Source organism: Vombatus ursinus, unplaced genomic scaffold (genome assembly GCF_900497805.2).
Source record: "Vombatus ursinus unplaced genomic scaffold, bare-nosed wombat genome assembly UNPS02014812.1, whole genome shotgun sequence".
Lineage (NCBI taxonomy): Eukaryota > Metazoa > Chordata > Mammalia > Diprotodontia > Vombatidae > Vombatus > Vombatus ursinus.
The window spans coordinates 89050857-89076268 of record NW_020954590.1 but is presented as its reverse complement, the minus strand read 5'-3'; the positions used below and the strand labels follow the sequence as shown (position 1 = coordinate 89076268).

Below are 25412 nucleotides of genomic sequence, written 5' to 3'. Positions count from 1 at the left end.
CAAGTTTTTATTTCAAAGATCAGATTGGTTTATTTCTTAGCCATTATGCTATTTACTTTAAAAAAATAAAGAACTTAAACATAGACTCCAAAAGAAATTAAACATTTTGAACCAACAAAGTTTTTGTGTTTCTTTATACATAAAACCTTTCTATTTAGTACTGGTGAATGGGAATTAAGTTCATGCCTGAGATCAAATATTCTCTGGTACCTAAGATTGAAATTCAGAGTCATCAAAATGCTTCACAGAATTAGAAGTGTTAGAGCTGGAAAGGGATGTGAGAGATCGTCCAATTTTTTCACATGCCCTTCATTTTACAGGGGAGAAATCCGTCACCCAAAGAGGCAACCAAAGTCAGAGTTTACTAGAATCAGAAATAGGATCTGATCTTAGGTCTTTGGACTCAATCCAGGCATATTTTTACTACCCCCAGCTGAATAAATTATTTTTCTCCCCAATTATACAAGAAACTGGAACACTAAAAAATTAAGCAACTACCCATGTTTGCTAAGTTAGCAACAAAGACCAAAAAAAAGGACCCAGACAGAATCTCTCACCATCTCAGATTCGTAGGTTGTCCTCTGCTTTCCTCCTCCCATTTCTTAAGAAGTCTAGGAATGGCCCCGGGCCTGAAGTCAGGAGGACCTGAGTTCAAATCCGGCCTCAGACCAAACACTTGACACTAGCTGGGTGACCTTGGGCAAGTCACTTAACCCCAATTGCCTAAAAAAAAAAGTCTAGGAATGGGTATTCCTCTTTGAAAATCACTGATGGTCTAAACCTAGACAAATGTTTCCATATTAGATTAATATTCATAATATGGAGGCAACTGTGTAGAGTTGTGGATAAAGAGCTGGCCTTGGAGCAAGGCACTCCTGGGTTCATCCTGCTTCTGACTCATAATGTGGTAACTTGTGAAACCTATGATTAAGGTTTGGGGAGCCTGCTTTCAGAACAGGCTGGTGCCATATGATGAGTATTCTAAATGGCGTCAGAGCCAGAAAATATCTAGCTGAAAGTGAGTTTGAATTCATAAGGACTGATATACTCCTCCTTCTACCTTTTTTGGTACTTTTCCTTCTTGGCCCTGAATTTCTGTGAGCCTTCAGGTGAGGAGCGGGATTGAGGGAGAGCCAGGGGCAGCCCCTACCGTAGCTCCCCACAGAACTACTGTGTCAGTGTGAACACATGATGCCTCTGTTTCTATTGTCTTCTGTGTTTATTCTTTCCTGATCTTAAGCAGAGGACTGTCTAGAGATGGAAGGTTCTAGGTTACAACCATGTTAGGTTCAAAAGTTCAGAAGAGCCCTAAAAGGTCCAGCAGCTGGAGCTGATTGCAGAGGGTGCTAGTAGCTGTAACAGTCAAGTCTGGTGAGTATCCAACCCTGAAGATTGAGCTGCTTGGCTTGACTTAGTAGTGAATCAACCTGGCAACAGACCAGTGTGAAATGTGTCTTACAGCAAGTAAGAGTAAGTCGTCCATCTCTGTCATACCCAGAAATGAACTTGGTGGGGAACTTTGAAGGAAGGAAAAAAGACTCCTGGGGCCAGGAGCTACCACCTTGGCCACATGTGTTTCCTACATATGTATCTCTGTATCTATGAGCCTCAAATCTGAGCCCTCTCTCCCCAAAGGCCTGGTATGTGTTCAGGAGGGAGAGTACACCACCGATTGGGGGCATGTTTCTTACCAGCCACTTTAAACTTGAGCCTATTCTCCCCACAGGAGAGTGCACTCCCAGTTTGGGGATATTTTTGTACCTTTATCCTTGCTACACTTTCTCTGTATATCCCTTTATAAAAGCTACTATCAAGTGGTTGATTAATACTGGAGAAATGTTATCTAGTTAATCTGTTTTGGGAAACATGCCAGATAAGAGCTCATGAATCATAGTATCAGAATACCCAACCCCTCCCAGTTATCACTAAAACCCTTAGGGGAGAAGCAGTGGTAGTGATTAAAAAGGTATCTTTTCTGAGTAATTTAAACATTTCATTAATAAGGCCAGCCTTTTATTAATAAAAGGATGGTCATTTGTCTGTCTCTCTTAAGAACAACGACAATCACGGGCGTGCTCGGAGCTTATATGTACTTCTGGAAGAGGAGTGGCAATCAGCTCTGACTGGTTAACACGATAGGAGGTGAGCTATATTAAAAATGAGGGGCTGAAAGTGACATCATGTCACTCTTGGACAGAGACACTATCTCTGTACTCAGACCACCCCCAGCTTTGGGAGCTATCTATTCAAAGAAGTATGTCCCATCCAAGCCTGAGCAGGAGACAGTGGTGGCCCTAGGATGGGTCTAATCTCTTTGTCAGCAATGTCATTCAAGAGGCTGAACTTTTAAAATCAGGACTATAGAAAAGGGGGGAACTCTGTATCTCCCTGAATCATTGTTTATTAATAATCATTTCTCTCACAGTCAACTGTCTCTCTGGGACCCAGGTTGCCAATGAAAGTGGGGGTTGAGGAAGTTAGTTCAGAAGGTGTTCTACACACAAATTATAGTACTGTCTCTGTTTTATTAATTAATTAAATTAATTAACTAATTAATGGATTATGTTGCATAAACTTTTTCATGGTGGGAAGGGATGGGGGAGAGAGAAAAGAATAATAATTAGTTTCCCTCTCATTGGACAACAGGGAAAAATTTTGTGTGGTATTTTAGAAAAACTAGTATTCCATTATTCCACATGATCTCTTGCACACAGCAGTCCCACAGTATCTATTTGTTAAATGAGAAAAAAAATTAATGGTTTTCAGACCGTTTCCTTTGCAGACAGCTGAAAAATTGTGGCTGTAGAGCTGGAAGGGTCCTCAGAAGTCATTTAGCCCAGCCTTTCATTTTATAGATGAGAAAACTGAGGTCCAAATGATTCAGAAATGTCCAAGGTCATGTCAGGTAGTAAGTGTCAGAGCTAGGATTTGAACCTTGTTCTCTGAATCCAAATCCAGAATCCTTTTCACTGTACCAGGGATCCTTAAACATAGATGTGAACCCAACTTTATTGTAAGATTTACTGATCAATAGTTCCTTCTTGGCCTTACCCTTTACACATAATTATATTGTCTGATAGAGATAATGATTTGACTTATTTTCTGAGGAACTTAAAACTCAATCTCATCCAGTAAGACCCTAAGTCCACTTTTGATTCATCAGATTCAGGGAAAGGGAGGGCAGGTAAAATTCCACATAGTCCAAGTGGGAAAAAGAAAAAGGGAAGGAAGAGGGGCTGAGGTGTTATATATCCAATGGGAATGAATACAAATATATAAAAGTAGTTCTCTAATAAATAAAAGGTCAAAAGACATAAACAGACAGTTTTCAAAAGGAGAAAAGCAAGTTACCAACAAATATCTTTTCCCTTAATAGTATTTTATTTTTTTCCACTTACATGTAAAGATATTTTTTCAACATTCATTTTTATAAGATTTTGAATTCCAATTTTTTTCTCCCTCCCTTCCCCACTCCCAAAGATGACAAACAATCTGATATAGACTGTACATGTATAATCACATTGAACATATTTCCACATTAGTCATGTGAAAGAAGAATCTGAACAAAAGGGAAAAACCACAAAAGAGAAAATAGTGCACTTCTATCTGCATTCAGACTCCATAGTTCTTTCTCTGGATGTGACCAGTATATTCCATCTTGAGTCTTTTGGAATTATCTAAGATGATTATATTGCTGAGAAGAGTTAAGTCTATCAGAATTGGTCATCGAACAGTTCAACAAATATTTTTAAATTCTTCAAATAACTAATAAGAGAAATGCAGATTAAAACAACTGAGGCTTTACTTCACACGTCAGATTGGCAAAGATAACAAAAGTGGAAAACAGCAGTTGCTGGAAGGACTTTGGGAAGACTACCATACTTATTGGTGAAGCTATGAATTATTCCATTCCTTCTGGAAAGCAATTTGGAACCATACAAAAAAAATCATTTAATTTTGACCCAGACATATTAGGCATTTACTCCCTAAGAAGTGAAAGACAAAGTGAAAGGACTCATATGCACAAAAATATTTATAGCAGCACTTTTTACAGAAGCAAAGAATGAGAAGCAAAGTGGGTCCCCATCAATTTGGGAAATGGCTGAAGAAATCATGACATCTGAATATAATAGAATATTACAGATTCAAAGAATTTGAAAGGACTTGTATGAGCTGAAGTAAAGTGAGAAGTCGGAGAACAATTTATATAAAGAATACATTAATGTAAAGGAAAACAACTTTGAAAGTTTTAAAATGTCTGATCAATAAAGTATTAAAATCATGCCTCAGAAGACCATTAATGAAACATGTTTCTCACTTCTTGGTAGAAAGGAGATGGACCAAAGGCAGAATGAAACAGATACTCAAACTCAACTAGTCAAACTACTTTGCTTGATTACACATTTGTTTACAAGGAAGGACTTTTTTTTTTTTTTAGAGGATGGGGTGAGTTGTGGAAAGAAATGTGTGGATATCAATAGTGATGCAAAAAGGGGAAGAGGAAGTTCAATACAACATTTTAAAACACACAGCATTTATTGAACACCTGTGCTAAGTGCTTGGGATAGAAAGAAAAAGCAAAAAGAGTCTCTGTCCTCAAGGTGCTGCATACATGGTAATGGGGAAGATAACATATATGTGTTTATATATATATATATACACACACAGAGAGAGTTGTTTTGTTTTTTGTAAAAGAGGACCAATGATATCACAGGTGATGTTGACTTCTTTGTGAATTAGATTTAAGTGAGGCAGAGTTGCACATAGTCATCAGCCTCACTCTCTCTTCTACAGTCATTGAAATCCAGTGGCAAGACAAAAATCAAGTTGGTGATAGCCTGGAATACAGTGGATGACCTTGGCTTCTTCAGTGTCTGACCAAGCTCTGAGCACTCCACAGTGCCTGCTTCATAGCTGTTGGCACAAATTCTTCTCATCTGCCCATTCCATTGAGGTGTGGCCACTTGGCATGCTATAGCTTCATACATATGTATGTAATGCATGTATGTATGTATATATACATACACCACATGTACATATACATATATAATATATATTAAATGTGTGTGAGTGATTTTGTGTGTGGGGTGTGTGTGTGTGTGTGTGTGTGTGTATGTGTGTGAGAGAGAGAGAGAGAGAGAGAGAGAGAGAGAGAGAGAGCAGCTAGCTTGTACAGTGTGTAGAGCCCTGGCCCAGAAGTCCAGGAGACTCCTCTTCCTTGAGTTCAAGTGTGGCCTCAGCACTTACTAGCTGTGTGACCTTGACCAAGTCACTTAACCCTATTTGCCATCTTTAAAATGAGCTGGAGAAGGAAAGAGCAAACCACTCCAGTATCTTTGCCAAAAAAAAAAACAACAAAAAGGGGTCAAGGAGAGTCAGACACAACTGAAACAACTCAACAACAAATGTATGTATATAAGTATGTATGAAAATGTATGTATATTTACATATATGTAATCTACAGAATAAAGATGGACAGTTGGGTAGCCTTAGAGGTGTAGGCAGTTGATGAGGTGGAGATTGCTAAAGGTCTCCTGAAGGAGGTGGTCCTTGAACTGGATCCCAAAGGAAGCCAGGGTATTTTATGAGGTGGAGGAAGAAGGAAGGAAGATGGAGCCTGAGTGAGGGGCATATGTTTGGTCCCAGTGCTTTGAAGAGAGTAGCTGTCAAAATACTGAAAAGATAGTATAAAGGTAGTTTCAATCACACTGTTCCAATAGAAAGGGGCCAGTTTGCAACTAGCTTAAAATGGCAAACCAGAGAAGAGAGGAGTTGTTTTTCCTTAACAAGCAGGGCACTTTTGGTATTGTCCTGTGATTTCATTTGTATATGGAACTCCATAATGAGAAAATTCCCTCTTTTGATGCAAGTCAGAATGTTCTTGGAAACTTGGAGCTTTAGAGCTGCCTAGAGCACTGAGAGGTTAAGTGATTTGTCCAGGTTTACACCACCAGTATGTATCAGAGGCAGGTCTAGAATACCATCTTCCCAGTCGGAAACTGGCTATCTACTACAGCACACTGCTTAGCAATTTTTTCAAATTGAGCAATAAAAAGGCCCAGTTTCATATACAAATTTCCTTTTTATGTTCTTTATATACCTCTATATAATGAGATGCCCATGTTTGTTGTGAGATATATATGTATGCACACACATATATATTATATATGTAAATACACATATACACACATACATATATATGTTTGTTTTTTTAAAGAGAGTGTAAATCTCCCTGCTGTAGCAAGAAACTACCTGATTAAGATTTGTATGTGTAAGTCTCTGTCCTCCAAGGAATTTTCAAGTGTCCTAAGTAAAAGTGAGAGTGTATACTACTGGGGTGGCAAGAGTATTCGAAGTGGCTTGGGACCCTGGATACTGCTGAGCAGGCTCCCCTCAACGCAAGTTTGGCTGCAGAGTCTGGAAAAGAACCTAACTGCTGTGAGTGGACTATGGTCGCCTCTTGCCACAACCATAGCTAGTGTCCCCTCCCTCCCTCCGCCCCCACATTTGCTTAACTCCTGGAGGAAGGAGGAGGGATGTGTAGGCTGTCAGACTGCCGTGGGAGCCCCCAATTCTCCCCCTTCCTCCCTCCTCCCACCCAACAGCAGTTTGATTAATGACTCTCCAGGCAGGAAAGGGGCTTCAACCCTGAGAAGGGGACCCTCAGGTAGTTAGTTGTGGATTTCCCAGTCCTCTGCAACTGTAGGCGGATGGAGAGAGACCTCGCATTTACAGACAGACCAGACCATCAGTGATTAATAAAGAGTTTCAGCAACCAGACCCGAGGCTCCAGCAGAACTGCAATGTGAGGGGCCAGCAGACTTGACCCGACCCTCGCAGAGCACACGCTACCTAGGACAGACGGGCAACGACCTAGAACAGACCTGCAGCACCCAAGCTGCGCCTTCTCCACTCCCTTCTAGGAAAGCCGCGCGCCCGACGGCTCCGGGAAGAAAGGTGAGCAGCGGGGCAAAGAGCAGTCCAACAAGTCCTGAGGACCATCCCCTCTCCCGATCCCCTCTGGCGACCGTACCCTCCCTCCTTTCTTTTTTTTTTTTTTTTGGTGCCAGCCCTACTTGAACTGGACCCAGAACCCTGGGGCAGGCAAGGAAGCGCACCGCACGAGTTGTGCCGGGCTGAGCTTCGCTGGGCTCCCCACTTGCGACAGATGCTGGGGAGTCTTCTTTGGTCCTGTCCTTTTTTACTGAGCCTTGCATGAGTGTACTTCCTCAGAGGGATGATCTAAAAGTCAGAGGGTTACCCCCTACCCTTTCCTTGCCCACTCCTTTGGCAGACAGGCGCGGGGTGTCGGGGAGATGGAATATAGGATCATAGACTCAGTTGGAAGGGACTTTTACAGATAAGGAAACTGAGGATCGGAATAACGTGCTCAGGATTACATAAATACTTGCCTAAGTAAGTCTGCATTAACAAACCCAGGTCCTCTGACTCTTTATTCTACAGTACCCGTTTCCGTGACTGGATTGGTTGGCGTTTTTGTTTTTGTTTATTTTGTTTTAATGCACTGAGTTTGGCTTTTCCGCAGAAAGGAAGGGGATGTAATAGGGAGAGGAGGAACCTGGGGTGAGGCAACTAGTTTTCAAGTCAGATCTGCCTCTTGTTAGCTGTAAATGTGAATTCGGGGAAATTATTTCACATCTCTGAGAGTTTCCTCATCTATAATAAATGGGTATAATCAGAGGGACACATTAGGCAGCGGGTAAGAAAGAGCTTTGGAAACACTCCGATAAATTCAGAAGTACTTTTAAATTTGGGTGTAATTGGTTGGTCTCAGGAGTGGGGAAATTTGTTCTGTGAAGTTTGGATTCAGTCAAACGGCCGCACTTGAGGACCTAGAGGGCCACGCGTGGCCTTGAGGCCGAAGGTTCCCCACCCCTGGAAGGCATTAGTCAAGTAAACCAGCCAGCAGCTGTAGGAAGGGAGGCAGGAGGGAATAGAATGAAATGAAAAGGCAGCTTCCAAAATATTATTTAAGATTATAAAGTCCGGTGGTACTTGCAATGACAGAGATGATGATTGATTATATATCTATCAGTGGCATGAGACTGAGTTAAATTAGGTGAGCATAGTAGCAGGCAAGGGACTCCATAACTATGTCTCTAGACAGTTCGTTTACGGCACGCCATTCTGGGAATAACTTCCATCCCTCCACTTAAAGCGTGTAACCAAGCTCAGCTATCCAGAACCCGGAGTTAGGTGTCCAGTAGTATTTAGTTTTTCCCTTCTGCAGGGTACACCTCTGAGTTCCTTATCTCAGGTAAAGTTCAATAATCACTGGAGAGCCAGTGTGCTGACCACTTTTACCCGGGAGGAGAGAGGAAATGTTCAAGACTTTAACTTTTTCACTAGAAGTTTGTCTCTTGCCAAATGATCCGGGGGGGGGGGGGGGGGGGGATTGTCTCATTAAAATTATCTAAATTTATCTCTATCTTATCTCCTTCGCTGCAAAGTACCCGATGGGCAAATTTAGAGACATCTCCTTACCAAATGTTCCTACCTACTATTTGTGCCCGACTTGTGGTAGAGCCTTCCGAGCTCGTACTGCTTTGATCAGCCATAGCTGGAAACGCTGAACACTGACCCTACACCTTAATGTCATTTTGGTCCTCTTCGATTACGAAGGACAACAACCAACGGGAAAAGTACAGCCTGAGGTATTGGGTGGTTTTCTGGTGCCTGGGTAGAATGTTTGATTGAATTTGTAATTTGGGCTTTTCTCTGGACGCCCCAGGCTGCATATTTAAAAGTTATGTTTTCGAGTATAAGATGGGACCTGGGTTTGCCAGGAAACTGACGAGTTCAGAAACTTCTGGCTGAGCCAGAAGCCTAAACCGTGCACGCCGGGAAGGGGCCTAGTACTAGTTCTCTAGTTCTCTAGAGGTCAGGGAATATATGGATGTCCATCGAGGGGAGGAGGGCTCCACTAGCCTGTCTCCCTTCCGGTCCAGCTGCCACTTCAGCTCCTGCTTCCCTGGCTGTGGATAGGCAGAGGGGGCACTGGCCCCAAGCGGAGCTCATTGTTGTTTCTGTCTGGTCACAGGTTGCAGTTCGCAGGTAACTCAAGTAGCTCAGTGCCCGAGAAGACGCCCATGGACTGCAGCAGCAGCGGCTCTGGAAGCAGCCAGCCCAACTCCAGCCCCGAGTCGGATCCGCCGCTCCCCACCACAGTCGCCGCTGGCAGTTCTCCAGCCGCGCCCGGGCCTGGGCCCCGGGCAGGGAGCGGGAGGCCGGCGGCTGCGAACGCTGCCCGGGAGCGTAGTCGGGTGCAGACTTTGAGGCACGCCTTCCTGGAGCTTCAGAGGACCCTGCCCTCTGTGCCCCCAGACACCAAACTCTCCAAGCTCGACGTGCTGTTGCTGGCCACCACCTATATCGCCCACCTCACCCGCAGCCTTCAGGACGAGGAGGACGCGCCCTCAGACCCGGGGCTGGGCGCTCTGCGAGGCGATGGCTATTTGCATCCGGTCAAGGTAGGCTCTCGCTGCCCCGGGTTCCATCCCGGAGCTTGAAAACCAGATCTGCTTGGAACGACAGAGTTCAATCGAGTCCCGTCCGATCTAAATCAATCCAGTTCAATAAACATTTCTTTAAGCAGCTGATGAGTGCAGAGGTCGGTGCCCTGCATTGGGGGAGACGCAAAGTTTAGATAAGATATTACTCTTAACTCTTGATCTCAGCCTTTCAAGGGGGGGGAATGAAACATTTAGTACAATTTAGAACAATAGTTCATATTAGAGCTTTCCAAAGAGGGTAAAGTTAAAACATTATGTTTGCCAGGCTTCTTCGATATGTGCTTTCTGTATTTCCAGAGCCTGGGAACCTCCCTCCTTCAGATCCTAGGCCACCCCCTCCCCTTACCGCCTTGGTCGTATGTAAGCTTTTTTATGGTCAGCTCCTAGCTGCCCCCAAACAAGGAGCCTGATGTCACTGCCTGGGTAAGGGATAGGTTGTTATGCGGTGAGCTCTATGAAGTACGGTAATTGATTTGAACATCTCGGTGGGCTGATGGCTCGAATCCCGTCTCCGCTACGTAGAAGCTGTGTGGTTTTAGCTAGCTAATCTTATAGCTTAATCTAATAGTTTAGCTATTTTAGCTAATCTCTCAGGGCTTCCAGTTTCTTCCTCTGTAAAATGAGAGGGTTGGACTGGGTGCTTGCTAAGGTCTCTTCTTTGAGCCTATGTCTTTGTTTTCAAACACCGACAGTTTCTTGAAAGATCTCTTCCAATTGCCCACGAGGCACTCTCCATGCTCTCCTTTTTCTCACCACCCCTTCCCATTCCATCTTTTAGGGAGGGTTTTGTTTGCTTTCGTTTTATTAAGGAAAGTGCACTTAGGCACCTTGTCTTGAAGACGATTAGCGTCGGAAGAGACTCATAACACGTTTTTCAGCTATTCTTCCATCTTTGATTTAGATTTCTTTTTAGATGACATTGGTTTCCAATATACTTCGGCGGCTAGGCAAGTCAATTTGTTGTAGTTTTCTAACTTCCGCAATTGTTCTGTTTTTGTTTTTGTTTTTACATATCACATTATTTGCACGGTGGCATTTTCTGAGTGCTTTGGTTACAATGTCATCGAAGCTTTTAAATTTCCCATTAGTTAAATGAAATATTATTCGCAAAATCCTAGCTACCCGAGAAAATTCTCTTTATCTAGTGTAGCACTTTAGAAACCAGAAAACACACAATTCATTTAACATTTAGTATTTCAGGCTATTCCTGACACAAATTAGGAAAGCTACAAGGACAGATTGAAACATCCCTATCTTCCTGTGTGAAAAGTCGTCAGTCATTTAAGGGTGAGAAGTTGAGATCTTATTGGTGGAGAAAACACTTACACAGAAGAAGTCACACATCTTTTTTTTTTCTTTAAAAAGTTTTATTAATGTGTTTTGTTTTTACAATTATAAACATTTACAGATTTTCCCACCCCATGAGAGGTCTCCTAACAAAGTAAAAACAAGTAAATAAAACTAATAATATAGTGACCTCATCAGAAAGTGCACAGTAAAATTCCACAGCTGTAGCATTTCCTTTACTTTAAAAAAATTTTTTTTCAATTAATAGAAATCTATTTTCTCTCCCTCCCACATCTTACCTCATTAAAATATAGAAAAGGAAAACAAATTCCATCATTAACTCTACACAAACACACACACATATGTCTCACTCTGCATCCAAAATCTATTAACCTCTCAGGAGGTTTCATCATCTCTCCACTGGAATTGATCATAGATCATAGATCATAGCTTTACAAGTTTTTGTTTTGTTTGTTTTTACCATGTTACATAAATTGTTCTTTTGTTTCTGCTCATTTCATTGTTGATCAGTTTATTAAAATCTTCAAAATTGTTTGTTTTTATAAAAAAGATGTTATAATATAAATCAGTTGCTCTCAGGGTATGATCTAGCCCCCCCCCCCAATTATACTCAAGACTCTCTCAAGGGGTCCCTGAGGTCAAAGCTATTATCATCATAATACTAAGATATTTTAATTTATAATAAAGTAAGTTTCACTAGATATAGCCCACACAAACAAAAGCTCTTTGGAATCCTCAATAAGTTTTAAGAGTGTAAAGGGTCTTGAGACCAGAAAGTTTGAGTACAGTTGGTATAACTTGTTCTTCAGGTTCTAATCATTTTACCATGCATCAATTCATATAAGTCTTCCCATATGTCTTTGAAATTGTCTGTTCCCTTCTTTCTTACAGCAAAATAGCATTCCATAACATTCATATATCACAGATTATTCACCCTTTCCTCAACTGTCACATATCTTTCAAAGTATCATTAAGAGTGGGGACCTCCAGTCCTTCATCAACCATCAGTGATGATACTACAGTACCAGCCATGCTAGAGGACAACACAGTCTACACAAGGTGTAGATGCTACATTGGGTATAAACAGAGATGTCCTCCACATATTCCATCTTTTAAAAATACAAATTATCTCACTTTTTCTGATAAAACGTATTAGAAAAATTCAGATGGTATCATTTTCATTTTTTTTCCAAGAAGCTCTATAGGTTAAAAAAGACATTTTCATGAAGTGTGGAGCAGCAAGTATAGTAAAAACTCTAAAAGTAGTTTACACCAGAACATTAGTATTCCTATCAATTCAGGAGAAAATTGAATGAATGATTTGGAAGAGTTGTGATGTTTATTTATGACATCAATGTAACAAGCTAAAACATATTTTAGACACATGGGACCAATTTTTTTTTTGAAATTTCAAACTTTCTGTGGCACAAATATTCTACAGCACAATTGTATTCCTTTGTAAAATAAGCCAAAATAATTCTCTAAATACCATAATTACATATCCAAAAAAAGACCACAGCTTTTCAGTAAAATGTTACTGATTCATTATATTTAGACAGTGAATCCTACTCTTTCCCTTATTGATACATCTTTTTAAAAGCCTTTATCTAAGTAATTGTCAAGAATATGTCTTCTTCATGGGTTTTCCCAAGTTTAATTTTTAAAATTTCAGTTTTGTTATTTCAAATGAATTCTTTTAGTAAAACAGTTAAAGTCAACAGTTTAAAATATTCTGTAATTTTCAGTTTGGTGTTGAATTCAATGTTCAGAGGAAGAAGGGAACCGATAAATTATTCATAATGATATTTTACAATCAGTGAACAGGAACTTGATCTTCCTGTCTGATCGGTTTCACACCCATCAACTGTCAGGGTCCAACCAGAAATAAGTAATAACTGAGCCTTTAATAATCACTACAATATGCTGCGGAGAAGAGCCACCACTAGTGGCCTCAAAATATTGGTAAGTTTTGACAAAAGGGCACTATATAAATGGAATGAAAGAGACTGGTAAACTCAAGCCATTTCTGTTTTTAAGTATAGAAGCTTGAGATATTTTGTTTGTTTGAAGGAAGGGGGAAAAGAAGCTCAGGCATAAGCATTCCAAGAGAGTACAAATTAAAGACTCATTAAGTTATTCATAAAGGAATTATAATATTACATTGTACTGTTTCCATATATACTTGGACTATTATGCAACCGTATCATTTTTAGACATAATATAATGGCATTTGCTATGTAGTCTAAAACAAAGTTTATTTTAATATCAAGTACATTTAAATAACAATTAAAAGTATCCATTAAGCATATCCCTGTGCACAATATAATTTACTGTAATAGCAAACATTTAGCCAATGTTTTCCTCAGTACAATCCTGTGAGGTAGGAAGTAATGTGGTCTAAACTTGTGATTTCATTGTTGTGAAATCTTTCTTCCATTTACAGAAATCTGCAACTCATCTGTAATACATAATTTAAGAGAGATGTCTGGTATACTGAAAAGTTAAGTGACTTGGCAATGGTTACACAGCAAGTGTGTGTCAGGATTTGAAGAGGCAGTATCAGAACCAGAACCAGAAATTGCCTCTGAAGTAGAGTGTCCCAAAAATCTTAGTTCAGTTTTAAGCTCCAATAGTTAAAAACTGCACTAAGATTTTTGGGTCACCCTGTATTATCTCCATTTTACAGATGAGAAAACTGAGGACAGAGAACTTAAGTGACTCCCAGAGTGACAAAGCTAGTGTCAGAGTTGGGAATCTAATTCAGATCACCTAACTCCAGATTCTACTTTCTATTTCTGTCACTGCCAAAGTTGCCTCTCAAAAGATTTTTTTTTCTTGTTTATTTATGCATGTGCTGATCATCTTTAACAATAAAATGTTAGGTCCTCGAGAGTATTTATATACCCAGGTTTATATACCCAGGACCTAGCACCGTGGAGACATTTAGCAAATCAATGGGGTTTTTTTTGATGGAATTGGTTGTTATCTTTGTCCTCATACAATAATCATTTCACATTCATGTACTATCCTTTGTTATTTTTATTGTTCAATCATTTCAGTCATGTCTAACTTTTGGGGTTTTCTTGGCAAAGATACTGGAGTGGTTTACCATTTCCTTCTCCAGTTCATCTTACAGATGAAGAACTGAGGCAAACAGGGTTAACTAGTGACTTGCTCAGAGTCACACAACTAGTATCTGAGGCCACATTTGAACTCAGGTCTGGCACTCTATCCACTGCTCTACCTAGCTGCCCCCTGCACTATCATACTGCCTTATAATTTTAGAAAAAATTCAAGTTGTTTTAATTTTCATTCTATACACCAAAAAATTTTTGTAGCCCTGTAACATTAGTCATTGATATTTAGCAGAATGGAGTTTTTTTTTCTTTCCTTAATTCACTTGTATTATTTCATAAGGAAACTGCTGAGTTTTGCTGACTAGCAATAGTTATTTGTTATTAACACAAAAATTGATTTTGCAATAGGTTCACCCATTCAACAAGTATTTATTGAGGCTTAAGTACTTACATTGTGCTAGATCTTCCAGGAGAAAAGAAATGAATGATCATCTCTTTCCCTAAAAGAGCTATTTTTCTAGCTGGGAAGATGAGAAAAATACCTCAACAGCTGTAATATAAAGAAGGGAACAAACTAAACACTTTGGGGGTTCTGAGCAGAAAAATTTGACACACAGACTTGAAATAAACTATTATGAATTTTGGTTTTAGAATATCTTAAATACTCAATCCAAGCCATTAGCTGGAATGCTTAAGGATTAGACAAGTTTTATTTACCTGAATTTCCGGGTTTTCTGAGCTCTCTTCTATAAACCATAACGAATGTGAGTGAGTCATTTTGTATCCCTAGTAAAGTAAGTACAGGGAGATGAAGATGAATTATTTTTCTTGATTCTTGACAATCTCATAGCCATCACTAGTCAACCATCAATTCAATTCAATGCACCTACTACGAGAATAGCACTATAGGAGATAGCCTACAACTGACAAAAAGTGGAAGAATTCTTATGGTAGAAATGCCAGATTTGTGATATAGAAGATATAAGCTATGCCTAGAGGCATGTTCCTAGAGGTTAATTTTTCTGGCAAATTAAAGATATTAATTCGTTGGGTTTTTTAAATTTGCCATTTGTCTCATCTAAAAGTGCAGTGCATAAACACTTCCAAATATTTAAACACTTAGGTTGAGTTCTGGATAATTAGAGAAATAATTGTGGAAACTTCCTCTGCTAATTCAGAGCAGCAACTACTTTGCATTTTATGGTCTGAGAAAGTAGCCTGGGGCATTGAGAGGTTAAATGTCCAGAATCCCCAAATCCCATAGTATGTGTTAAAAGCAGATCTTGAACCTAGCTCCCCCAGATTCAATCTGGCCCTTGAAGCACTCTACCAGACTGCCTCTCAATTAGGGATATGCTATATTTCAAAATAGTGTATGTCTTTCCAGGAAAAATTCCTGTTGGGATTGTGCTCATTTCTTTCATTTACGTGTATATAGATTTTAAAGTGTGTGACACCTTTACATTACATCATTTGAACTTCACAACAACTGCTTGAGAAAGGTAATACAAATATTATCTCCATCGTACATACGAGATGACTAAGGCTCCCAGAAGTGATTTGTAGTTGGCAGTTGCAGCTAACAAAATGCAAACTCAGGTTTTCTGCCTCCAAATGCAGCTTTCTTTCCATGATACCACATCCTTCTGCTGCTTCTCAAAATGATGCTAAATAATCATTTGAAGAGTGAAATCAATTGGTTATTTTAGCATCATGCTGACAAAAACTAGCCAAAGTAGCCAATTCATTTTCTTCAAAATGTCTGGTAAGGTTCCCACATTTCTGGTTCATGATCAGTTCAATCAATTAAATGAAATAAAAAACAAAGATTTATTAAGCATTTACTATATGCCAGACATTTTGCTAAGCACTGGTGTTACAAAGAAAAGTGAAAATAATCCCAGTCCTCAAAGAGCTCACTTGTAATTGGGGGAGACAACATGTAAATAACCAGTTTTGTTGTTATTATTCAGTTGTGTCCAGCTCTTGGTGACCCCATTTGGGTTTTCGTGGCAAATATATTGAAGTAATTTGCCATTTCCTTCTCCAGCTCATTTTACAGGTGAGGAAACTGAGGCACATAGGGTTAAGGGACTTGCCCAAGGTCACATAGCCAGTAAGTGTCTGAGGCCGGATTTGAACTCAGGAAGAGAACTCTTCCAGCTAACTCATTACATGATTTGTAAAGAAGAGACAGAAGGAAATCTCAGAAGGGAAGAGCCTGGGGTAGGGGTGTTGGAGGGACAGGGGGAGGCCTTCTGCAGAAGGTGGGATCTGAACTGAATCTTGAAGGAGGCCAGAGAAAGCTAAGAGACAGAGGGAAAGAAGGAGGGCTTTCCAGGTATGGGGGACAGCCAAGGCAAAAGTATGGAGTGTCCTGCACAAGGAATAATAAGCAGGTAATCGCCACTGTAGAGTGGGCAAAGAAAAGTAAAAATGTAAGACTGGAGAGATATCAAGGTTATGAAGAGCTTTCAATGCCAAACAGCAAACATTGTATTTGATCATATTGGGTTGTTTTGGGTTTTTTTTTGCTATTATTTTCAATCACTAAGCATTTATTAAATACCTGCTCTATGCTATATGACGGACAGCGAGGTGGCCCAGAATTAGGAAGTGTCATCTTCATGAGTTCAAATGCGGCCTCAGACACAGATGCTACCTGTGGGACCCTGGGCAGCTCACTTAACCCTGTTTGCCTCAGTTTTCTCATCTATAAAATGGTCTGGAGAAAGAAATGGCAAACCACTGAGCACCCTTGCCAAGAAAACCCCAAATGTGGTTAGACACAACTGAACTGACTCAACAAAAAAAAAAAAATACTACAAACTGTGCTGGAGCTAAAAGCAATGTTTGAAACAAAGTAGATATCTATCCATTGGGCAATGACTAAGCAGATGTGGGCATACAAATGTAATGAAAAATGAGAAGACCAATCAATGGGCAAGCTCCTACTATGTGCTAGGCATTGCCCTACCTACTAGGACTACCGAGGCAAAAATAAAAACAGCATCTGCCCTCAAAGAACAATGATCAACTGTGAATGACTTAACCGTTCTCAGCAATATAAGATAATTTCAAAGGACTCATATGACACCTCCAGAGAGAGAGCTGACGGAGTCTGAATGCAGATCGAAGCACACTACTTTTCCTTTTTTGTGTGGGCTTTAAAAAAATTTTTAGTCTGTATTTTCTTTTACAATATGACTAATATGGAAATATGTTCTGCATGACTGCACATGTGTAACCTATATCAAATTATCATCTTGGGGGTGTGGGAGTGGGAGACAGACAGAGAATTTGGAACTCAAAATTTAAAAAAAAAAGTTAAAAAGTTAGTTTTACATGTAATTGTTAAAAAAAAAAAAGAAAAGCAAAAAACAAAAACAAATGAGAAGGCTGAGGATCAGAGAGATATGGTCACTTTGCCAAAGTAACAACAGAACCAGTGAGTGGTGGAGGTCTAGAACCCAGGCCTCCTAATGTCTAGTTTAAGGCACTGATTAAGCATCTATTTTCATTCACTGTTGAGCCGTGTTATTCCTGTCCTTTTGTGTGTTCTTATCCCTAGCTTAGAGCTTAATACATCATAAGTGCTTGAATATTTGGTAAATTACATTGCCAAGTACTGGTGTCCCTGGTGATAGCTCCAGAGTGGGGGCCTTGGTGTAGATACAGATGTATGCCATGGGACCAGGAAATAATAGGACTGATTTTCATAAGACACATAATACTAATAATAACTAGCATTTATATAGTGCTTTAAGGTTTGCAAAGCACTTTACATATATCATTTGATCCTCACAACAGCCCTGTGAGGTAGATGCTATAATTATCTCAATTTTTACAGATGAGGAAAGAGAAGCTGATAGAGGCTAAGTGACTTACTTTCCCAGGGTCACACAGCTAGTAAATATTTGAAATAGGAGTCTTTCTGACTCTATCCTCAGCACTCTACGTTCTACTGAAAGCTGCTTCCTTGAAGCCTAAAAATATTTTATTGTCATACTTTGTACAGTCTATTACGTAGACTGTATCTGGAAATGTGTGTCAAACTAATTTTCACGTTTTTGTATATGTTTTTACATTTTAGTAGAATCAGACTAAGTAATATCATGGGAGTTGAGGGCACCTTTACATGACATAAACAACACAATTCTGTGTCATAACTGGAGAAATGATAGTGACAAATAATAGTAGCATGAACTTTGTGCCACTCATTTGGCATAAGAACAAAAGTATCTTATTTCTGCTCAGTGTTCCCTACTGCTACATTTAGCGTCCTATTTTTCGGTGACATATGAAAAAATAACATAGCTAGAAAACTCTTCAAAAATTATATTCATGAAGGATACTAAAGGCATAGATTATTTCAAGTCACATTACATTATGGGTAAAATATTTCTTCTGAGATGATTCTTTTAATAAAAATAATCTGCAGAGCAGCTTATCTGAGTCTTACAAAAGCTCTGTGAGACAGGAAGCACAAGTATTATTCTCTCTCTTGAGATGAGGAAACCGAGGCTCAGAGAATTTATGTGACTTTCTGATAGTCATAGAGCCAATGAGTGTTTGAAATAAAATTCAAATCCAGGTCTTTCTGACTCCAAGTTCAGTCGTCTGCTTGGCAATGCTGCCATTATGGGCCTTGTAGTCCAAAGGGCCTTGTAACATTTTTTAAAAATTTCATTGTTAAATCTCTTTAGGATGGAGAGAGTTAAATTATATGGTTTGAATGGATTTTTAAAATAACATTAATAGAAATCAATATAGATATAACAACAATGTATAAACAATATCTAAATAATTCTGATACAGTTGGCTAAAAGATAGAAAATGTAATCACTCAAGTGGTTAATAACTCAACAACAGACATTCTGATCTTTACAATTATACGATGCTTGCTATTAAGTAGGTAAGACATCTGGATGATTAAATTTTTCATTATAATGCTTTGGTATTGTATAGATTTTATCATGTATAGTTTTTTATTTTTTAAATTTTTTATGGTAATTTTTATTTATTTTTTGTTTTCAACATTTACTTCCACAAGATTTTGAGTACCAAATTTTCACCCCATCTCACCCTTCCCCCCACCCCAAGATGGTATGCATTTTAAATACCCCTTCCCCTAGTCTGCCTTCCCTTCTATCTCTCCCCCCCTTCTCTTATCCCCTTCCCCTTCAATTTTCCTGTAGGACAGGATGGATTTCTGTACCCCATTTCCTGTATTTCTTATTTCCCAGTTGCATGTGAAAACATTTTTTTTAAACATGTTTTTAAAACTTTGGGTTCCAAATTTTCTCCCTTCCTCCTTCCCCACCCACCCTCATTGATAAGGCAAGCAACTAAATATAGGTTATATATGTGCAGTTATGCAAAATACTTCCATAGTAGACATGCTGTGAAAAACTAACTCTATTTCCCTTAATCCTATCCTGCCCACCCATTTATTCTATTCTTTCTTTTGACCCTGACCCTCCTCAGAAGTATTTACATCTGATTACCTCCTTTCCCAATCTGCCCTCCTCTCTATCATCCCCCTACTCTCTTGTCCCTCCCCCCCCCATTTTCCTAGGGTAAGACAGATTTCCACACCCAATTGAGTGTGTATGTTATTCCCTCCTTAAGTCAAATTCTATGAGAATAAGATTCACTCATTCCCTCTCACCTTCCCCCGTTTCCCCTCCACTGTCAGAGCCTTTTTTTTCTGGTTTTTTGTTTTGTTTTGTTTTGTTTCTGTGGGATAATTTACCCCATTCTACCTCTCCCTTTCTCCTTCTCCTAGCATATTCCTCTCTCACCCCTTAATTTTATTCTCCAGATATGACCCCTTCATTTTCAACTCACCCTGTGCCCTCTATCTATCTATTTATATTTATATATACGTACATATAATTTTTTACCCTCCAACTACCCTAATACTGACAAAGGTCTCATGAGTTACAAATATCATCTTTCCATGAAGGAATGTAAACAGTTCAACCTTAATAAGTCTCTTATGATTTTCTCTTTCCTGTTTACCTCTTCATGTTCCACTCGAGTCTTGTATTTGAAAATCAAATTTTCTATTCAACTCTGGTCTTTTCATCAAGAATGCTTGAAAGTCCTCTATTTCACTGAATGACCATTTTTTCTCCTGCAGGATTATACTCAGTTTTGCTGGGTAGGTGATTCTTGGTTGTAATCCTATCTGCTTTGCTCTCTGGAATATTATATTCCATGCCCTGTGGTCCCTTAATGTAGAAGCAGCTAAATCTTGTGTTATCCTGATTGTGTTTCCACAATACTTGAATTGTTTCTTTCTGGCCGCTTGCAATATTTTCTCCTTGACCTGGGAACTCTGGAATTTGGCCATGATATTCTTAGGAGTTTTCCTTTGGGGATCTCTTTCAGGAGGAGATTGGTGGATTCTTTCTATTTCTATTTTGCCCTCTGGTTCTAAAATATCAGGACAGTTTTCCTTGATAATTTCTTGAAAGATGATGTCTAGGCTCTTTTTTTGATCATGGCTTTCAGATAGTCCAATAATTTTTAAATTCTCTCTCCTGGATCTATTTTCCAGGTCAGTTGTTTTTCCAATGAGATATTTCACATTGTTTTCTAATTTTTCATTCTTTTGGATTTGTTTTACATTGTCTTGATTTCTCATAAAGTCACTAGCTTCCAATTGCTCTATTCTAATTTTTAAGGAAGTATTTTCTTCAGTAAGCTTTTGGACTTCCTTTTCCATTTGGCCAATTTTGCTTTTTAGGGCATTCTTCTCCTTGGCTTTTTGGACCTCTTTTGCCATTTGGGTTAGGCTATTTTTTAAGGTGTTATTTTCTTCAGTATTTTTTTGGGTCTCCTTTAGCAAGCTTTGTTTTTCATGATTTTCTTGCATCACTCTCGGTTTTTCCTCTACTTCTCTTACTTGCTTCTCAAAATCCCTTTTGAGATCTTCCAAGTCCTGGGACTGATTCATATTCTTCTTGGAGGCTTTGGATATAGGGGCTTTGGCTTTGTTGTCTTCTTCTAGTTGTATGTTTTGATCTTCTTTGTCACCAAAGTAAGATAATATAGTCTGACTCTTTCTGCACTGCTTACTCATGATCCTGGACAATTACTTGCATTTTAAACTCTTTGTTAAGATAAAAGTCTGCTTCCAATGTGACGAGTGTACTGTCCCAAGCTTCGGGGGTTTGTACAGCTGTTTTCAGAGATACGTCTAGGGACCTGTAAATTTTCAGTTCTTCCAAGGTGGTATGATAAGGGGCGAGGAGTTTCCTCTCCACAGCCACAACAAGCTTCACTACACCAGCGTTCCTCCTTGCCCCAGGACCGCCCCTCAGAACTGTGACCCAGATCCAAGCATGGGCAAAGCAAGAGATTCCTGCCTCAGCCCTGGCAAAGAGATCCTTGCAATCCCCCTCTGATCAGCCACTTGATTCCCCCTCAGTCTGTGGGCCTGAAGCTCAGGAAACAGTTGCTGCCCCAGGCTGTTCTCCAGACTTGCGGCTGAGATCTAGCTCCTCTCTCACCGCAGTCACAGACTTTTCCCACTGACCTTCCACATTGTCTTTGGTGTTCCTGGGTTGAGAAGTCTGGAAACCACCACAGCTGCCCACGATTCAGCCCTCTGAGGCCTGCTCCAGGGTTGCTGCAGCCTGCGTACCCACGCCGAACTGCGCTCCTCTCCCCACCCAGCGTGATATACCTTTCCAATCAACCATCCAGGCTGTCTTTGGCTGGAAATTTGTTTCACTCTGTCTTTTTGTGGGTTCTGCTGCTTTAGAATTTGTTTAGAGCCATTTTTTTAGGTATTTGGAGGGCTTTGGGAGAGAGCTCAAGACAGTCACTGCTTTCCCTCTGTCATCTTGGCTCCGCCCCCATGTATAGTTTTTTAAAAAGAATTGTTGGTGGTGTTTTGTTAGATTTTGTTGTTATTGTTGTTGTTTGTTTTGAGATCGGATCTCTATCTTATTTTGGCTGCAAATATAGCAGTCTCTCATGGGCCAGACCTCACTGCTGATCAGCATGGAGGTTTTGACCTACTCAGTTTGTGACCTGGTCTGGTTTGTCTCTCTTTAGGCAAATGTGGTTTTTTTTGTTTTTTGTTTTTTGTTTTTTAGCAATATTTTTAGCAATGTTCTTGGGGGACCACCATATTGGTGCCAGACTCAGTGTGATCACCTAATCACTTTGTCCTTATCAAACCCAAGCAATCTACCAGCCTCAGACTCTCCAATGAAAGGAGTTACAGGCCTGGGCTATTCTCTTCCTCTCATCCCCACCCCCTGTCCTAGATGGTTATTTTTAAAGCAGTATCTAAACTGAAGTTTTAGACCAGATTTAGGAATATGGACTAGACCTGTGATGTCATGGGCAAAGGGAATTCTCAGATAAGGAAAGTCCCTCTACCAAATAAAGTTAGTACTTTCTCAGCAATTTATAATCTTTGAGAGTTGCCTAGAGCTCTAAGAGGTTAAATATGTATGCAAAGGTCATGCAGCCAGTATGAGTCAGAGGCAGGGCATGAACTGTGTCTTCCTGGTAAGGTCAATTCTCTATCCAGTATACCATGCTGCCCCTCAGACCAATAGCAAATATAATGAGATTTAAAATGAAAACATCTTGGTGTACATCTGTAAATACATGTGTATATAGTTTAGTTGAGGGGGTGGGGGTTAAATAGTGAAGGGAGGGTTAAAAAAATGATAAATATTTGTGTTGAAAAAGTTTCCCAAAATGAACATTTTTCTTTCAGGGTTATTGAATTGGTCTGTTTATTGCAGGAATCAGTAAGCAAATTAAATATATAAATGATGACATTTTGAATCTCATTTGAATATTCTTTTTTTTTTTTTTTTTAGAAATGGCCCATGCGATCAAGATTATACATTGGTGCCACAGGCCAGTTTCTGAGTCATTCTGTGCTAGAAGAAAAACCCAAACCAGGAGATGCCCCAGCAGACTCACAACCTTAGTCTCCCTTCTGCTTTGTAAAGTAGCAAGAAACTTCTATTTATTAGAAAGATGTATTGAATACATATCTTTAGACAATAGCAATTATAATTTCTCAAAGTTTGTGAATGATACTACATACTGGTGCTCCACTTTTTGTTTCCAAGCTAAGTAGATGTGAAATTAAATCATTATTCTAATAAAATCCTCTATTTGGTGTTAGCTACCATAACCTAGTACAATACATAGCATTTACAAAGCAACTAAGATTCATATACAATAAAATATGTATTTATTTGTTTGTATATATATGTTATACACATGCACACACAAATTCCACTAACTGTATTATATATGACAAATAAAAATTTGGCGTGTTTACTCAATGACAAGTTGTGTCCGTAGTTCACTGTCACTCCAATTTTTTTGAAGAATGATTATTGGCTGTGAGCGATCCAGTAAAATATTTCAATCAAATATGATATAGAAATCAGTTTGTTCATTATCACTGGGTATATTTGAAGTGAAAAAAATTTCAGGTCTAATGAGGACACAGAGATCTCCATCTCTAGCTGTTTCTTCCAGTGAAAGCCCACCTTGTTGACAGTATGCTGTCTAGGTGGCAGTTTGGTGATGCTCCCAGTGGTTTCATGGATAGTTTCCTATCTTTCCAAGTGGTCAAAGCTCCATACCAACATGATTTCTACTTTGTGGCACTGGCTATATAACATTCCCTTCCTTCTTGATAGTTCCATCCCTCCTGATCCTATTTCCCTGAGGTTCTCCTAGAGAAGGTGGGTTTTGATGCAGGAGGCCCTGCCTGGAGACCTCCCGTCTGGAACGTCCCTGGAGTCTGGATCTAATGAACTATAAGATTTTTACTGTCTACTCTAGAGACAAAAGGGTCCTAGGCAAAATTGTGGCATAGGGAATGTTTGTCTTTGGCACTTAACCACTACCTTACCCTACCCCACCTCAGAAAATGAATACTTAATATTAAGATGTTAGGCATCAGAGGGAAAGATGCTTGGAGAACCCCTTAAAACATAACAGGTAAAAGACCCCCAAGTTACTTGTAATAAGGCAGGCAGTTTCTTGCTGAGGGTATTGTTTGGTCCAGGTAGAAAAGTACTAGAAATGACCCACTCCCTTGAGGATGCTGCAAATCCTTTAAAGCAGGGCTAGGATCTTGCTTTGGTACTACATAGTAAGTGCTTGATTAAAACTTACAGATGGGGGCTGGGATAATGGGAATTGTCATAATGTGATGTAGCAGTTCTGTGTCAATCTAGTCACTGGTTTCAATTTTCTACCGGGACCAAGAGAAGGAACAGAACCAGAAAATAGAGTCTCATAATCTGGGAAGAGCTAAGATAATAGTAAAAATACCATGATTTGTTAGGGGATTTTGTTGAGAAAAATAGCACCTACGGGAATCTGTTTAGTGCATTCCTATTCCCATTTTCCTACCCAAGCTCCTTTGTGCTCTCTTTTAAACCTACAAAATCCTTTTTGTTTGTTGACAGTCTTGGGCTTTTAAACCACTGGCTCTCATTGCACAGTAGAGAAATATTTTAAGCACACACATCTGGTTTGTTCCTTCTCTTCATTTTCTTTAGGCATCCTGGGCATATGAATAAGGAGCTGGTTAAAGATGGTCTTGCAGCACCTAAATTTCTTTGTGATTTTACATTTTTAAATGTGAATGTATGTTACTTCAAAAGTGACTCAAATATTGTCTTGTAAAAAATACATAACATAATAAAATTCTTCCTAGATGATTAAATGTAGTGATAATATATGTATATTTAAATATTGCACGTGTATAAATTCCCATACATTTTATGTAGCATTGGAATAAAAATGTAATCAAATGTGGTTTAACTTCTCAATATGAAAGCTTATTATAAAAGTGTCAGGAGGAATCTGCTTTTTGTTTAAAGGAATTCAGTATATTAAAGATCATGTAATTATAATAACTAGTTGACTCACTATATGTTTCTGTCCAAACACATTTCTAAAGCTACTCACCTAAAAATCAAATATCAACCACCAGAGACAGCTTCGAGGGTATGGTTTGCTATTAATGATAACTGATATCATATTTAAAAAAAATTCTCAGTTCTGGATTTACCTCATTTTAAAACAAATGTTTAATAGAATTGGTACAGGGTTCATGAAACTTTTTTTTTTAAATCATGCTGTTAAACATTTTATGTAAGCTTTGTCATTTAAAAATGCTGCTTGTTGCTAAATGACAAAGTTTATCAAAGGAGGTTAGCATTGCCACTGGATGATGGGCTAGATTTCTACCTATTTCAAGGTCCAGGCTTGGGCATTCTAGAAGGTGAAACAGTCATGGGAAGGTGGGTGGAGCACACAATGTCAATCACTACCTAGGCGCAAATTAAGAGGTGTGCCTATGGAGGGTGGGGGGAATGGTAGAAAACACCATCACAAGGATTCCTTTAGTATACACACATACACACACACATACCCATATAGATTTATATGTGTATATATACACTATATATATACACACACACAAATA

The 25412-nt window shown here is 39.3% G+C and overlaps 1 protein-coding gene across 4 annotated transcripts; it reads left to right on the top strand.

Moving 5' to 3' along the window:
* The first annotated feature begins 6566 nt into the window (after nucleotides 1-6566).
* On the top strand, nucleotides 6567-24683 carry LOC114054161 (transcription factor 24-like). Of its 4 annotated transcripts, none has more exons than XM_027877316.1 (4): nucleotides 6567-6957; nucleotides 8472-8675; nucleotides 9062-9491; nucleotides 22771-24683. In XM_027877316.1, exons 2-4 carry the CDS (start codon nucleotides 8614-8616, stop codon nucleotides 22882-22884), a joined length of 606 nt encoding a protein of 201 aa, XP_027733117.1. In that variant the 5' UTR covers nucleotides 6567-6957; nucleotides 8472-8613; the 3' UTR covers nucleotides 22885-24683. The 4 variants fall into 4 exon arrangements, with proteins under 4 accessions (XP_027733117.1, XP_027733120.1, XP_027733118.1 ...); XM_027877317.1 differs by lacking the exon at nucleotides 6567-6957 and adding an exon at nucleotides 7371-7416; XM_027877318.1 differs by lacking the exon at nucleotides 6567-6957 and adding an exon at nucleotides 7945-8080.
* Nucleotides 24684-25412: the final 729 nt, after the last annotated feature.

Bases quoted from the DNA above. Each gene is read 5' to 3' on its own strand.
- LOC114054161 (XM_027877316.1), top strand. From the start codon at position 8,614: ATGTCATTTTGGTCCTCTTCGATTACGAAGGACAACAACCAACGGGAA. The intron at 8,676-9,061 runs GTATTGGGTGGT...GTCTGGTCACAG, and splicing joins CGGGAAAAGTACAGCCTGAG to GTTGCAGTTCGCAGGTAACT. The intron at 9,492-22,770 runs GTAGGCTCTCGC...TTTTTTTTTTAG, and splicing joins GCTATTTGCATCCGGTCAAG to AAATGGCCCATGCGATCAAG.